Below are 17,684 nucleotides of genomic sequence, written 5' to 3'. Positions count from 1 at the left end.
GTAAAAATTCCTTTTATCCTTTTGCAGCACTACAGACCTACAGACCAACTGTCCCTTGGGGTTAAAAAGTCGGGAGAAAACATAAACGCAAATGTAGCCTTAGGAAGGACGTGGGTTTTTTTTCAGGCTGCCAAAATTCTGCTTAAGGCTTCTCCTCATCCTTAAGGAGGCAATTTGTTTTAATAGTTCAGTGTAATAATACTAAACTTTTTCTATTAAAATTGTCAAAAGTGAAGTTTTGTGCCAAGGAAAGCAAGTTTTCATCAGAATTTGCATATTTTGCAAACACAAGAAGATAGGTCATGGTCTGCAAATCTTTAACAGACTGTAGAAATCCTTTATCTATCCAAACTGGTGTTATGTTTCACCACATGTGCTGGTCGGCAAGTCCAATTTGCCACAGCAATTTCTAGAACAGGATAGCACAACACATGGCTGCCAAGGACCCTTCTGTGGCCCACTGGTTTTCTCTCAAAACCTTAACAAATCCATAGTCACCAAATATTGTTGCTGCCAGGAAGAATCTGCTGCCATCTCCTAGCTTTTCACAGCTTCCTCCACACTGAAAAATAAGCTGCAGAGTGCTTTCAGGCCTCACTAACACTGCCAGCTCCAGCACTGCCTCCTTGTCACTAGCTGACAAACAGCGATCACTAGACCAGCTATTCTTTCTCAGCCCATGATTAGTTTTAAGGTATTCATTTCAATGTAATTAACCTGGCTCCTTCTCCTCTTGAGCTGTGCAAGCCTGTAGTAGAATATGATCAAAACAAAAGATCCTTTACTGATGCCTTGTTAAAAATTCAGAAAAAAATATTCCAAAGTTAAGAGAGAAAACTGTGAGTATAAATGCTCATTTGTTATATACTGTACTTGCAGTAATTTCATCCTGTGAAAAGTGGCAAAGGAGATTTAATTAGAAATGGAACAAATGTGTATTTGTAAATTTAGTAACACAGCATTAACCAAACTTGGTTTGCTTAGCTTCCAAGTACACATAGTATCAGCCAGATGCTGCCTCCTGGTGAGAATTCAACGGAGGCACCATAGCCTCATTTTTTGCATACAGAAATTTTAGACAGGTAGAAAATAATTAAAAAAACAATTAAAAAATCCTTACCTTGGGCTTGTAACTTTCTTAAGAGTTTAGCATCTGTATTATCAAGGAATTCAGTGCTACCAACATTTGGCGGCCGACCTTTACGACGTCTCATTTTTGATTCCTCCTTGCTACGTTGTCTATCAGGATTTGGTGGCCGGCCCCTACGACCTTCCATTGCTCTGATGCGGGGAAGGACATCCTCTCCTTTCAGCAGACACCATTGCATCCCCTTGTAATCAATATATTTCACAGAAAGTAATTATAAAAACAACATGGAAAACAAAATTAAAATTCAATATCCATATATATACACTGCTCAAAAAAATAAAGGGAACACAAAAATAAGACATCCTAGATCAGAATGAATGAAATATTCTTATTAAATACTTTGTTCATTACATAGTTGAATGTGCTGACAACAAAATCACACAAAAATTATCAATTGAAATCAAATTTAGCAACCCATGGAGGTCTGGATTTGGAGTTACACTCAAAATGAAAGTTGAAAAAAACACTACAGGCTGATCCAACTTTGATGTAATGTCCTTAAAACAAGTCAAAATGAGGCTCAGTAGTATGTGAGGCCTCCACGTGCCTGTATGACTTCCCTACACCTGGGCATGCTCCTGATGAGGTGGCGGATGATTTCCTGAGGGATCTCCTCCCACACCTGGACTAAAGCATCCCCCAACTCCTGGACAGTCTGTGGTGCAATGTGGCGTTGGTGGATGGAGCAAGACATGATGTCCCAGATGTGCTCAATTGGATTCAGGTCTGGCGAACGGGCGGGCCAGTCCATAGCATCAATGCCTTTGTCTTGCAGGAACTGCTGACACTCCAGCCACATGAGGTCTAGCATTGCCTTGCATTAGAAGGAACCCAAGGCCAACCGCACCAGCATATGGTCTCACAAGGGGTCTGAGGATCTCATCTTGGTACCTAATGACAGTCAGGCTACCTCTGGCGAGCACATGGAGGGCTGTGCGGCCCCCTAAAGAAATGTCACCCTACACCATTACTGACCCACTGCCAAACCGGTCGTGCTGGAGGATGTTGCAGGCAGCAGAACATTCTCCACGGCGTCTCCAGACCCTGTCACGCTGTCACATGTGCTCAGTGTGAACCTGCTTTCATCTGTGAAGAGCACAGGGCGCCAGTGGCGAATTTGCCAATCTTGGTGTTCTCTGGCAAATGCCAAATGTCCTGCACGGTGTTGGGCTGTAAGCACAACCCCCACCTGTGGATGTCTGGCCCTCATACCACCCTCATGGAGTCTGTTTCTGACCGTTTGAGCAGCCACATGCATATTTGTGGCCTGCTGGAGGTCATTTTGCAGGGCTCTGGCAGTGCTCCTCCTGTCCCTCATTGCACCAAGGCGGAGGTAGCGGTCCTGATGCTGGGTTGTTGCCCTCCTACGGCCTCCTCCACGTCTCCTGATGTACTGGCCTGTCTCCATGCTCTGGACACTACGCTGGCAGACACAGCAAACCTTCTTGCCACAGCTCGCACTGATGTGCCAGACTGGATGAGCTGCACTACCTGAGCCACTTGTGTGGGTTGTAGACTCTGTCTCATGCTACCACTAGACTGAAAGCACCGCCAGCATTCAAAAGTGACCAAACCATCAGCCAGAAAGCATAGGAACTGAGAAGTGGTCTGTGGTCACCACCTGCAGAACCACTCTTTTATTGGGGATGTCTTACTAACTGCCTATGCTTTCCACCTGTTGTCTATTCCATTTGCACAACAGCATGTGAAATTGATTGTCAATCAGTGTTGCTACCTAACTGGGCAGTTTGGTTTCACAGAAGTGTGATTGACTTGGAGTTACATTGTGTTGTTTAAGTGTTCCCTTTATTTTTTTGAGCAGTGTGTGTGTGTATATATACATACATATACATATACATATACATATACATATACATATACATATACATACATACATGTATGTATGTATGTATGTATGTATGTATGTATGTATGTATGTATGTTATTCAGCTTTGTTCGGTTATTTTCCCACATCATTATAGTTGTGCTTTTAAAGTTGTAGCAACGTTTCGGCAGAATCTCATCTGCCATCATCAGGCTTCTGTATTGGGTTCGTCTGTGAGTCAGACTTTCACAGCCATTTCTGTTTTAAATTTGGGGCTAGCCTATGCTGTGCCAGAATGGTTTTTTCTTCATCCTGATTGGTTGGGAGTCTTGGTCTGTGTTTATTGGTCTTGGAGTTTGCTGTGTTCTGCTTGATTGGTGTTTCTAATATCTTCTGTCTGTTTTGTAGCTTTTTTTGTCTTGATTGGCTGGCAACATTGTGTTTCCTATGTTGGAGGCTTTTAGTGCGGCTTGGCTCCGAGTAAATGGACGGCTATCATTTATTAGGAAGCTAGGTTTCATCTGGGTGCCTGGTTGGGGTGTGTTTGAGCTGGAGGTATCAGGGGGAGTCTGTTTGTGCCCAGGTGTTTGCCTGGCTTATGGTGTGGAGATTTTTTTGTTTGTGAGTGCAGGCTTCCAAATAATTGACAGTCTGGTGGAATCATCTCTTCTATTCATGCTTTCAGGTCTTTTTTTAATCTCTATGGCTTTTCTGATAATTCTGTTGCTGGGGTTTTCTATAGTGGCTAGGGTTTTGGTGCCATTGAAGTCAATGCTATGACCTGTTGTTTTCATGTGTTGGACTAGTGAGGAAGTGTGTTCCAGCTTTTTTACTGCATTTTTGTGTTCATCAGACCTATGGAACAGCTGTCCTGCCCTACATAAGAGGTACTACAGACAAAATCAGTAAGATACTACACAGGCATCACATCAAGACTGCCTTCAAAACAGACAGAAAAATAGCAGCCATCCTAAGAAACCCCAAAGATAAAATTGACCTGGAAAACCAAGGCATATATGAAGTCCCCTGTGCATCATGCACTGCCACATACATTGGACAAACCAATAGAAGAATAAGTACCCACCTAGATGAACACAAAAATGCAGTAAAAAAGCTGGAACACACTTCCTCACTAGTCCAACACATGAAAGCCACAGGTCATAGCATCGACTTCAATAGCACCAAAACCCTAGCCACTATAGCAGAATTATCAGAGAAGCCATAGAGATTGAAAAAAAGACCTGAAAGCATGAATAGAAGAGATGACTAAACCAACGGTCAATTATTTGGAAGCCTGCACTTTCAAACAAAAAAATCTCCACACCACAAGCCAGGCAAACACCTGGGCACAAACAGACTCCCCTTGATACCTCCAGCTCAAACACACCCCAACCAGGCACCCAGATGAAACCTAGCTTCCTAATAAATGATAGCCGTCCATTTACTTGGAGCCAAGCCGCACTAAAAGCCTCCAACACAGGAAACACAATGTTGTCAGCCAATCAAGACAAAAAAAGCTACAAAACAGACAGAAGATATTAGAAACACCAATCAAGCAGAACACAGCAAACTCCAAGACCAACAAACACAGACCAAGACTTCCAACCAATCAGGATGAAGAAAAAACCATTCTGGCACAGCAGTAGGCTGGCACCAAGAAACAGCTGTGAAAGTCTGACTCAGACGAATACTATACAGAAGCCTGATGATGGCAGATGAGATTCCACCCAAACGTTGCTACAACTTTAAAAGCACAACTATAATGACGTGGGAAAATACCCGAACAAAGCTGAATACCATACATATAAATACCTGCAAAAACCTAAGTATGTATATGTATGTATGTATGTATGTATGTATGTATGTATGTATGTATGTATGTATGTATGTATGTATGTATGTATGTATGTATGTATGTATGTATGTATGTATGTATGTATGTATATGTATATGTATATGTATATGTATATGTATATGTATATGTATATGTATATGTATATGTATATGTATATGTATGCAGGTCTTGGCGTGTTCGGGTCTTTTCCCATGTAAGATTGAGAGTATCTTGGCAATGTTTCGACAAGGTCCCACTCGCCATCTTCAGGCTGGTGCTTCCGGCTTCGTGCTTGTGCGAGCAAAAGCACAAAACCAAAAGCACCAGCCTGAAGATGGCAAGTGGGACCTCATCGAAACGTCACCAAGATACTCTCAATCTTACATGGGAAAAGACCCGAACACGCCAAGACCTGCATATATACATACATACATACATACATACATACATACATACATATATCAAAGTATATGTCTATATCTGTAAGTATTAGAACTGTAAGCTCTTCGAGTGATTCAATTAGCAAATTAATGAAGTAATAGTAAATGTACTAGAATTTGTCCTTTCAGCAGAGAGAAAATTGAAAAGCACCAAACTATACACAGTCCACACCTGTCTTGATCTCTTTTCTTTCTGTTTATTTCACAATAAAGAACTGAAACATGATTGCCCTTCCATATATACCCAAAGACAACATGTACCTGTACTGAGGGGCGATAAGACTTTCAATTTCCTTTTAGAAACTAAACCCATAAATTGATGGAACTCCAGTGAATACAGAATCAGGAATTTCTTAAAATCTGGATCTTCTAAAATTCTGATAAACTGCTCTATTTGACAGCCATGTGGGTTCCACTATATCGCCAGCAAAATGGAATAGCCATCATGCTGGCTGGACTTGATGAAAAGGAAAATCTGAACCTTTTTCTTGAAAAAGTGGTGACAACTTTATGAAAATTGCAAGTTGCCTAAAAGGAAAAAAAATACTAACAGAAGTGTTTGTTAATACACATCTATAATTACTCTGACAATTGCAAGTAAGTCCCAGTGGTAAGGTTGCTTAGGATTGTAGCCCTAGAGCTCAATTCCCTAAACTCGATGGGATTACTTCTAAATGACTGTAAATATATTTGAGACTTGAGTACTTGCCAGAAAAGAAAGATGAGGCAGGAATCAAATTGTAAATAAATAAATGATCCTAATATACCAATTATGCACCTGATTTTTCTCTTTGTTTCTTCAAACCTAGTTATCAATGAGTTGGTCAATATGTATCTTATTTGTAACACTTCAAATTACAGGTCAAGACTTACATAATAAATCTCTTCTAATTATCTCTGCACATGGAAATGCACCACCCTGCTAAATATGTATTGCTCAATTCAGAATTTGTGTGAATGAAAGTCTGGTCATTAAATATTGCTCAGCAAGATAGTGGTGAGAGGATTTTGGAGATACTCCCCAGATACTCTGAAAGCTATTCTAAAAAGTTGGAAAGCAATGGAACAAGGGAATCTCCTTTGGGTCATAGTCCTTTACATAGTCCTTTACATGAATGGAAAGATAACTGAATACCAACCTTCCACTCCCTCTCTCTCTTTTTTAAATGCACTATTGACTTGAGGGACAATGAGCACAATCTGTTTTCTCCTAAGAATCTAACAAGAATTTAGATACATTTGCTAGGTGAATTAGAAAATTAACGATATTAGACTTGAATTCTTACACCATCTGCATCAAATAAACCCAACTAATTCACCAAGATTTCTATAGGTGTAACAATGTGGATAGGGATGGAAAAGATTCTTTTTTTCCACAAGGATCTTTTACAGGATTGCTACATGTGGGCCTGTTCATAAAATAATACCCAGATATTTCAGTTAAAACATGTACATTTGTCAACAGGTTTTAACAGCTCAGTATCAGAGCACAAGCTCTAGAAAATGTAGACTCCCTGGATCCATAGAGAGGGCTGGAAAGACTTCTGCCTGAAATCCTGGCACACCTCTGCCTCAGAAAGCATGGCCTAGATAGACCAGAGATCTAACAAGATTCCCCCCCCCCATGTACTATTAAATACGTTAGGGTGCCCTAAGATTAATTAAATTAATTACTGAATGAAACTTAAAAATAAGTACAGTGACTTGCATAAAACCGAAAACAAATAATCAAGTGCTTACAGATGACAATGTAACAGATGCAGAACTACCCATCATATTAGTGTTTAAAGAATAGCAATAATTGGTATAAAGAAAACAGCCTTCCCCAATCCATTGTCCTCTAATGCTTTGAACTACAACTCCTATTATCTTCAGCCACATTATCAGTGGCATGCTAAATGGGGATGATGAATATAACAGCTGAATATATCAGAACAGAACCAGATTAGAAAGACACTTGAAATTACAATAAATTTAGAGCTTACAGAGTAAGACTGTTATAGACATATACAAAAACGCATTCAAAAAGCATTATTTATACTAGCAAACATAACACCAAAGGTGCTATTCTGAATTTCCAAGTTCATACTTGCTCTAAATTGCATTTGTCTCAAGCACACATATTGCAATTTTAAAAATCCTATCAGGGAAGAGTTACTTACCTTATTTGCTCTGTAGCTTACATAAGATCCCTACTAACTATAACATAAAAATGCTTATACTCTTCTAATTTCTTAAAGGTGTTTTGCTAACACCCAAAATGAGGACAAAGGTGATTTCAAAACTAACACTTGGCATAATTGAATGGTTTATTTTGTTTGCTTAACTGAAAATTATTTCAAATTGATTATGTAAATCAAAGACATACTGTACCAAGAACTGGACAAAGAAAGCGACAGTTAAAAGTTCTATAACGGACAGTTAAGCCTGGCAAGAAATCTAAATTCTCTACAATTATTCCAGTGTTTAATACCAGCATAATAATGGCATTTCAATGGAGTTATGTGACTTTTTCCCAACAATGCAAAAATTTCCAGCAATAATAACTATGGCAGAAATCTGTGGAGGAGGCCTCAATGTTTATAATTAAAAAATTTTTTGCTCAATATCAATTCAATTTTCTAAAGAGGTAGAAATAATAAGCAGGGGGGAAACAGTTATAATTTCAGCAAAAATGGTAAAACAATTGGAAGTTGTGACCTCACTTTAATAAAGTTACTGAGATATTCTGGCATTTTGAGAAAGACCCAGTGGAGTCCATGGTCTAGGAGTTTAATGGAAGGAAAGAATTAAAGGGGTACCATCTGTGCAACATAATATGCAAGTATGAAATCCGAGAGAAACGATCATATGGTCGAAATTGTAGCAGTGTTCCAATATTTGAGGGGCTGCCACAGAGAGGAAGGGGTCAAGCTATTTTCCAAAGCTCCTGTAGGCCAGACAAGGAATAATGGATGGAAACTGAAGGAGGAGAGATTTAACCTGGAAATAAGGAGAAACTTTCTGACAGTGAGAATGATCAACCAATGGAACAGCTTTGGAAATTGTTGGAGCTTCATCACTTGAGACTTTCAAGAAGAGATTGGACTGCCCTTTGTCAGAAATGGTGTAGGGTCTCCTGCTTGGGAGGGGGGGTTGGACTAGATGACCTACAAGGTCCCTTCCAACCCTGTTAATCTGTCATTTGTATGCTGACAAATCCAGATCAGGGTTCTGTATATATCAAACTGTCTTAAATGTCACTTTATCATTACACCATTTCCATTTGTTTAGGTTTTTACAGGTTACATTAGGACCTGTACTTCTGAGACAGGGTCTATAACTTCACTAAAGATTATGTTAATTGCTCACTATACCATAATCTACTTAATCTCTCAGGGGAATTCATTATACTAAGAACCTGATCATATCAATAGAATGGATTTCTCCAATAATCCTGGGAATTATAGCTTGACAAAGATTCTGAAAATACTCAATTAAAAATGTATAATTCTCACAGGATTTGCTGATGGGAGGGAATAGTCATAGTTTCACCTGTACAGTATTACAAATATTTTTATTTTGCTTCAGTAAAAATAATCTAAAACCAATATCATTTAAAATAACCCAAGATCAAAGCAATCTATTCTAGTCCTTTGAGAAGCAAAGGGTACTTTATTTCTTGTTTAATTAGAATGTGCTTACATGCATGCATCTCGCTGCAAGCAAGCAAGCAAACAAACAAACAAAATTGTCTCTTCAAAAATGAAAATAAAATGTTAGGAAAAAGAAGTTTAACTTGCCCCTTTCCCTGACATTCCAGTTTTGAAACTGCCAGAATTTTTCACAGGAATCAATACTGCACAGATCTTTTTTTTCTGTTTCTATCCATTATCTACATTATCTATGACCTGCATTATTGACATTTTTTACACGAATAAACTTTCATAGAACTAACCATAAGCCTTCATTATTCTTTATCTATTGGATAAGACATTCAAGCAGAACCATTTTCTTATGTATGTGGTTCTAAAGTGTTATGATTTTTTCACAAATACACTCTTTTTGTAGGCTTGTAGATACATGGTGCAATAATGAGGTTTCAGAAAGCATTTTTGGAGTATATGGCAAATATCTACACATCTACATATCTGATTTGTAGCTATTAAACTTATTGAGGAAGAATAGATTGTACATTAAAATCAAAGAGAAGAAATGCTGCTTTATTACATAGGAATATATCAGATACCATGTGATGTAATATGAAGAAGGATACTAAGGCAGGGAATATTAAGGATGAGCAAGGTTTCCTGGGTAAAAATCCCAAAAAATCATACATGGAATAAACCAAGAAAGAAATCATTTTGTAAATTCTTACAACTGTGTATATTGATAAATTTAAAAATAAGTCTCACTGACCACATTAGGAGTTGCTCCTACATAAACCTGCACAGGATGATTGCACTTAGTCATCTATAACCGAGCATGGTGTCTTATTGGTAAAATGACTTTAGAAAATAATCTCCACCACAGTGTCCCTGACTGCCATTTCAACTTACTTGCCTATACTTTGCCCAGTTTCTCATGCATGCAACAAACACATCTGTTCATATCTGAATTAACGCCACACAAGTTACTAAATAACTAAGAGAAGAATATCAGAGACACAAATGTTAACCATATATACGGTAATTGCCACTTGTCTAACACAAACACAAAGCTTTCACAAATGTTGAAAGGAATATATCAACATTGGTATTATAATAGATGGAGTAGTGGCGTCTATTAATGAAACCCAATAGTCTAAGGCTACAGATGCCCTACATACACATTTTAACCACAGGAGGTATTTGCTAACCCATTCACCCACCCACCCACCTATCATTAAAGCAGTGGAACATACTGAGCATTACCAACCAGCAATATTGAATAATGGTATTGACTGCAATTTGAACAATATTAAATTGAGTTCAACAAGACACTGAATGTCTTAGCAAAGTCAAAACATGAAATTATGAAGGTTTTTCAGCATTTTCCTTGATCATGTGCTCAGTTCACTCAGCATCACGACAATAAAATTACGAGTTCTGCTCTAAGAATGAACCAACAGCAATGCTCCAGAGTGTAGTGTGTGTGTGTGTGTGTGTGTGTGTGTGTGTGTGTGTGTGTGTGTGTGTATTATATATCACTTAGATTTATGGTAGTACTCCTTGGATCAAAGACTTTACTTTTTTAAAAAGCGGATACCTGTGGTCCATCTCTGGCTTCATAGAAGTCACCCACTCCTATTTTTGCACTGAAGCTGAAATTGTCCCTTGAGATATCCATTATTCCATTTCGGCTGAGATACTGAAAAAATCACATATTTTTCCACTTCAGGTTTTAAGTCATCACAACCCAGCTTTGATGTACAGCTAATATTAGAGAATTCAAATACTGTGCATATTCTAGCAGGGGACTATGACTTTACAGTAGGTGAATTCAGAGACAGGTTAAGGATCGTTAGCCTCCACATTGCAGGCCATTTTGTATCAAAGAACTTTATAGGAAGAAATAACAAATCCATTTAAACAGACATGTGCATGCTAAATACATACACAAAAGCAAAATGTTTAAAATATACCTTTACAACTTCTGGGTACTGCCTTAACTTCTTTCCACATGGTGCATAATATGCTACTTCTCCTTGAAGGCGTCCACCAATGTTCCTTATTCTTGTTTCCCTTTGCCACCTGCAAATATAGTTCTGTGTTCAGAGACAAACTAGGAAAGGAATTGTTTAAATACTTATTTGGAAGTAAGTTTTTTTTTAGAAAATAGAAGATTTACTTCATAAATATAGATACGGTTGAGAAGATATGGAACAACTCTTTGGAGTCAAGAGTAACTGGTACTGGGCTAGAGAAAAGGAAGGTCATGAAGGTGTTGGAGTAGGACTGGGGAGATCCAAATTCAAGTGCACCCTCACTCATGAAAGTTCAATGGATTACATTGGGCCACAGGCTTGTTGCTGGGCAAAATGGGAGGAAAGGGTGCTATGTTTAATGCCTTGAATGTCTAGAGGAACGGTGGAATATAAATCCAATAGTATAAATGCATAAACAATAACAAAGGTCCTTTGAAATTTGCCAACTTTTATTTGTAATTGACATTTTGACAAAATATCAAATGCAAAAAAATAAGCCGACACTGAAAGAAGTGCATCAGAAATCTTAGTGGTAGGGTAAAACTAACTTTCAAGATAAGGAAGGACTGGACTTGATGATGATCTGATGATGAGCTGTGGTGGTGCTGTGGTTAGAATACAGTATTGCAGGCTGACTAAGCCCACAACCTGGAATTTTGTACTGACCAGCTGAAGGTTGATTCATCCTTCCAAGGTCAGTAAAATGAGGACGCAGATTGTTGGGGGTAATATGCTGACTCTGTAAATTGCTTAGAGAGGGCTGTAAAGCACTGTAAAGTGGTATATATAAGTGTAAGTGCTATTGTTATTCAGATTCAGAATAATTGTCTTGAATCGAACAGTGCATTTGTGATCTAGTCCTATGTATATAGTGGCATTTTTAAACTATTTAACTTACTAAATGTTTTAGATAGGTTTTAGACTAAGTTTTTAATTATTATTATTATTATTATTAATATTTTAATTATTTTAATTTTTAAATACTTGTAGTGTGATTGTGATGGTGTTTGGGGCACTGTGCTGGAGTAGCTTTCAAATTTCATTGTATTCATGGAATGCAACAACAATAAAGGTAAAATTCAAAATTCAAATTGCACTTGGAATCTGTATAGAAAGATGGGTTGTTACAAATTGATTCTGAACCAAGATCTAGCCTGGAATTCCCCATATGAAGCAAGAAGAAAATACAGTATGCAATACATTGCCAAATGACTGGAAGAAGTAAGATACAAAGACATTTAGCAATGCAAACTAGTTTAGGGTGTCAGAAAAATGGAAGCTTGAATATTTGAGTATGTTCTACTCTCTAGCAGGAGAGTAATATATTTTGACAATCTGACTAGATTTGACTAGAAAACTTTCTAAGTCCCTTCCAACTCGATTATTTGGTATTCTGATTGCTTGGACATATTTCAAACATAGCATACAGTATCTGTCCCCAAAAAAATCTAGGGAAATAAATTTGTGTAGTGAGTTCAGGTAGTTCTTGACCTATGACCAAAATTGGGACCAGAATTTCAGTCACTAAGGAAGTCATTGAATGACTGGACCCAATTTTATGACCATTTTACTGCAGCTGTTAAGTGACTCTCATGGCTGTTAAGTGAATCATGCAGCTGTTAAGCAAATACGTTGCAAACCAGCTGAGAAGGCTGCAAATTGTGATCATGTAACTGCAACATGATGCAACTGTGGTAAATATGAGCCTGTTGCCAGGCACCCAAATTGCAATAACATGACCGTGAGCATGGTACAATTATCATACCTTCAAGGATAGGTTGTAAGTCACTTTTCAGCAGTCATAACTTCAAAGCATCACTAAGCATATGGTCATAAGTCAAGGACTACCTGTATAAAAAACTTTAAGGTTTCCAATAAAATGCACTGTTCTTCAGTTACTTATGAGTAGATCTATTTCTCCACAACACATACAGAGCATCTCACCTCTACTGGTTCGACCGAACCGGTTCGCTCCAACGATCTTCTGTCCTTCTTTTTGGCCCACCCATCCACCCGGGCTCTACGCTGTCCTTTATTTCCTGCTTTTTCAACCTCACTTGCCTCGTATGGCACAGCTGATTGCTGCATGAGTGCTGTGGTGCACACAAGGCTTGCAGGAAAAGACCAGTTATTATACCAGTTGGATCCCACCCCTTATTATTCTATGTTTTGGGAGAGCTGGATTTAGTTTAATAAAGAATTTCTCTATGAGGCAGAGTAAAAGAGAATATGAAGGGATATGAACCCCTAAGCAGTTTTAAATCATTTCCTTCTATTCAGATTTCCAAAGTGAATCTAGTCTTGGTTAACTAGCAAATTGATACTGAGATGAGAGAGATCCAATATTCAAATGAAGCTAAACAATATCCCACCCATAAATTATCTTCCACAAGTGCCTCCTGTTTAATATTACATTGCAAATATGAGCCGTTGGCAACAGGAACTTACAATTCTGTCTTCAGGATTGACAATCATAACATTACTTTTTCAAGATTAAAAAAAAATCTAACAAGATATAGCACAAATCAATATTTTATCCCTCTTCCATGAATCCTAAACTCATAGCGACATCTTAAAATAATTCCCTCTCAGAATGGTAAAAACACACAACAAAATAAAGGCTACAAAAATTTAATTTCAAATTTATTGTACATACCCATATTCCAGGGGAATGCGCAATTCTCGTTCATCTGTCACTCGTCGCCTTTTTGAAGAACCTTAAATAGAATTCAAAAAGACAATTTATAACGAACCATAAAGAAATTAAAACTAGTTGACAAACAGAAATTAGAAGTTGATCATTTTCGTTTGCTACCATAACATAACATTTCTCATATCCTATAAAATCAATAGGAATTCAAGTTTACTGATTTACTGATTACAGTATTAAATTATATAATTCAGCTGAACGGAAATGAGGAAATCTCCAATAATGTGTAAATCCATGAGAACTCCAGAACTAACTCAAATTTGTGTTGCTGCTGTAAAATGAAGTAATTTATTCAAGTTACTTTCACGAAAAACGAATATTTCTGAGGCCTACACCTCAGGCTTTTAATAACATTTTTTCTTTTGATAGATCTCTACACCATTTTTTCAGTCCTAGGAATAGGCATTGACAACTAATTGCTAAATTGGATACTCACTAGAAAAAAATATGGTACAAAATTATTAAAGTATGTTTTTGCAAACAGATATGGCCTAAATCCTAATTTTAGTGATGGAATGCCAGTTTTGCATGCTAAAGGTTCCTGCTCAATTCCCTGCATCTCTAAGTATGGCTGGGAGAAAATGATTTCTGAAATCATGGAAAGCTGTACATAAATCTTAGCCAAAATGATTGGTAATCTAACTTGGTATGACAAATTCCTCTGTGAGGTCCACCAATTTGGATGGCTTGAAAAGAGGATTAGACAATTCATGGAGAATAAGGCTATAAATGGATACAAGTACCAGATTATCCCCATTAGTAAAAACTTTAAGCCTGTTAACTCTAAGTCGCTGGAGGAAAATGAGTTAATGGGAGTTATTGATTGTGGGTTTCCTAAAATCAACCATAGAATACTAAGTTAAATACATATTTGTTCTAATCTTTTCCTCATATGCAACAATTCATGCAATTCATATTGAGCCTGGCAGGCTCTCCATTTTATTTTATTTTTACCTAAAAGTAAACCAACAATTATACCCACTTTTAAAAAAATCTCCTTTGCAAAGAGTAGCACTACTAGATGAAAGATTTATACAGCATGCAATATGCTGAAAGAGTTATTTGCTGACAAATGGCAAGGAATAGGATTACAGGTAGTTCTTGAGTTACAATCATTTGATTAACAAACATTCAAAGTTACAACAGCACTAAAAAAAAGATGACTTATAACCAGTCCCCATCCTTACAACTGTCATAGAATCCCCTCTGGTCACGTGATCAAAATTCAAGTGCTTGACAACATTGTCACTACGATTGCAGTGTCCTGGGTCACATGATCGCTATTTGCGACATCATCAATCAGTGGGGGAAGCTGGATTTGCTTAATGACTGCATGATTGACTTAACAACTGCAGTGATTCATTTAACAACCATGGCAAAAAAAGGTCGCAAAATTAAGGACAACTCACTTAGCAACTGCTTTGTTTAGCTACAAAAATCCTGGTCACAATTGTAGTCTTATGTCAAGAATAACCTGTATATGTAGTTGAAACCTGGATATAAGAGAAATATCTGGGCATTTAACTAGCTGGAAGGCAGGATGAAACTTCAATTACATTTTTAAATCTTGTTAAAATGAGAACTATAACTTTTAATACCTATATATGAAAACAGCAGACTTGTCTCTTTATCAGATTGGGAACAAGGTTTTTTGGTAGTATGATTAGTCTGAATTAAGAAATGAACAGTTGAACACAACTGTTTTAAACATTACTAATCCCCAGGTCTTGTTGAAACATATAAACAGACATAAAGACATGTTTTTTAATCTTATTATTAACCTTTTTATCTTGAGTCAGTAGAGCTTATTTAAGTCAGTACAACTTACATATCTTTGATAAATCTCACCTATGAGTCTTATAAATTTTGGAAACCATGTTTCTGCATAGACTATGGATAATATTCAACTAATGGATAGAACTTAGTCTAATTCAGATGATGGGTCTCCTTGACCAGGTTTTATGATAGAGTCAGGGTGCCTGACAAAGTGCAAGCAAATGTGTAAATATCAGGCTCTAATGCCTTTATGAAATGTTCACTCTCTCATTTTTCATCACCTTCTAGACAAGTAATACCAGGGGATAATTCTGCTGTTTTTCCTTGGAAGTCACAATTTATGTAAGGCAGCTTTCAAGTAGAAATAATGTAATGCAAGTCACTCTTTGCTATTCATATATCTAACAACAGTAAAGGCCTTCATATGTTAAAGCCCCCAACATCCCTATCGGTCAGGATACTGAAAATTATATCCCAACAATATCTAGAAGACTACCACTTTCCCAGAAAAAGCTGTTCCCCAACCCAGGCACATAGAAAAGTCAAAAAATGTTATAAAACAAGTCAGATTTGAAAGCTGATCAGTTACAATACCTTTTTGATTTAACCAAATATTATACAATAGTCTTTTAGAAATAATAAATAAATGCTGTACCACAATGAGTGCTTGAAGCAAGTCCAGATGATGGCGTTCCTACAAATACTGGTGAAGGGGACTCCGGGCATAATGCAGCTGGAGCAGAACTGGGTGTCTTTGCTACTTGGAGATTAAGTGGTGTTGAACAAGTGGCAAGACTGATAGAAGAGCTTTTGGTGGAAGAAAGGGTTTTGCTCAATTTAATCATCGATTTTTCTCCTTCGGTATCAGACTCTGACTCATCTGGATCTTTATCATCTTCTTCCTCATCATCTTCAGACCCTTCCGTGTCAGACCCTTCTGAATTAGTATCAGATTCTTTGAGAAAATAGAGAGAACCATGAATTACATCAAACAAATGGTGCTTCCAGCATTCACTAGAATATTGAGAAAAAAAGCAGAATCCAAGAAACCCAATGGGTGTACTGTGGAGAATAATTGTTGAGTCCAACCACTGGCAGTACTAGATGAAATAACAAAAACAACAATAACCCACATCTGTATTGGGAACATGACCATATACCCATAAGTCTTGAACATCTACTGTTCATGCCCTCACAAGAAAAAATGAATGGATTATAGGTTGTGTCTATCAAATACTATTCCAGGAAAGCAGTCCAAAGTAGATGCTTTTAGAGTCTTTCTTTCATCACCAGAACTACTGATTGGCTACTCTTCACTTTGTAATTCATAAAGAGAGGGATGCCGGTCTGCTTAAGTTTTAATGGTATACAAAACCTCTTGTAGACACTGATACTAATCCCAAAGCTGAACTTAAACAGAACATCATAGTTCTCATCATTTTCAGTTAAGTTAAAATGCTGATTTCTAACCTACATTTAATCAGAAAGTTGACAGTTTCTTCATATGAAGAACTATCCAATAGCTATGTGATTTAACTAGTATTTAAACCTTACCTCAGTAAGCATGTACCTAGAAGGTATTTAGGTATGCACTGATTACAACTATCATGCAAATAGGCAGCATAGCTTTTGTTGTGCCTGCATGTGTATATATGTATCTGTACATGTGTATGTATATATTTTACACACACACAAATCCCTTTCTGAATCCAACTGGCTCATTGCCAGGTATCATTATAGAGACTTGATGCCTAAAATATTTAAATTAGGCCATCAGCTACTCCTGACCCTTTTCTCCCTCCTTTAGCAAATGTTTAAGACACAAATCTCCCTGAACTCAATATTTCTTCAGCAATGTGTGACCGGATCAAATAGTTATCTCATAATTACTGTCACCCTCCTGAAAGAAAAAAAAAATTGGCAGTGGAATGTCCAACCTGTGACACTCCAGATTTTGCTGCTCTGCAATTCTCAGTATCGCTGGGAAGTTTAGTCAACAGAGAAATATGTTGGGAGCTATAATTCAACAACATCTGAAGTGTTGCTGGCCTACTGTGATCTAAGAGCAATTGCAATAAAAGCATGGCAGCAATCCCATCACCACTAGTTTAAATGAGTTAGGAATTATGCTGCATTAGGATTGGTTCATTTCTATAGTTCTTATCTCAAATATCAGCATTTCATACAGAAACCACTATAGAACTAAAAGCCTCAGCATAAATTCAAGACCCTTGCAGCACAGAAATATGTTTTAGAAAGACGCAAGCATGCATTTTACACAGGT

The 17,684-nt window shown here is 37.4% G+C and overlaps 1 protein-coding gene across 36 annotated transcripts in view; it reads right to left on the bottom strand.

The window, feature by feature from the left end:
- Positions 1-17,684, bottom strand: part of BAZ2B (bromodomain adjacent to zinc finger domain 2B) — a 233,243-nt gene that overhangs the window by 48,289 nt on the left and 167,270 nt on the right. For 18 of the 36 annotated variants that reach the window (XR_015746530.1, XM_087949919.1, XM_087949920.1 and 15 more), the window contains 5 exons: positions 16,056-16,355; positions 13,571-13,631; positions 10,852-10,960; positions 10,476-10,577; positions 1,121-1,331 (listed from right to left, as the gene is read on the bottom strand). Coding sequence is in view for 35 of the 36 variants with exons in the window: in XM_087949919.1 (XP_087806045.1) it covers positions 1,121-1,331; positions 10,476-10,577; positions 10,852-10,960; positions 13,571-13,631; positions 16,056-16,355 (783 nt within the window). In the remaining variant the exon portion in view is untranslated. The remainder of the gene's footprint in view (positions 1-1,120; positions 1,332-10,475; positions 10,578-10,851; positions 10,961-13,570; positions 13,632-16,055; positions 16,356-17,684) is intronic. The other 18 variants (XM_087949922.1, XM_087949910.1, XM_087949911.1 and 15 more) reach the window with 1 other exon arrangement.

This window comes from Notechis scutatus, chromosome 1, assembly GCF_049901735.1.
Source record: "Notechis scutatus isolate UNSWTSFEM ecotype Mainland chromosome 1, rNotScu1.2, whole genome shotgun sequence".
NCBI classification, from domain to species: Eukaryota; Metazoa; Chordata; class Lepidosauria; order Squamata; family Elapidae; genus Notechis; species Notechis scutatus.
This window is presented reverse-complemented; position numbering and strand designations above follow the sequence as displayed.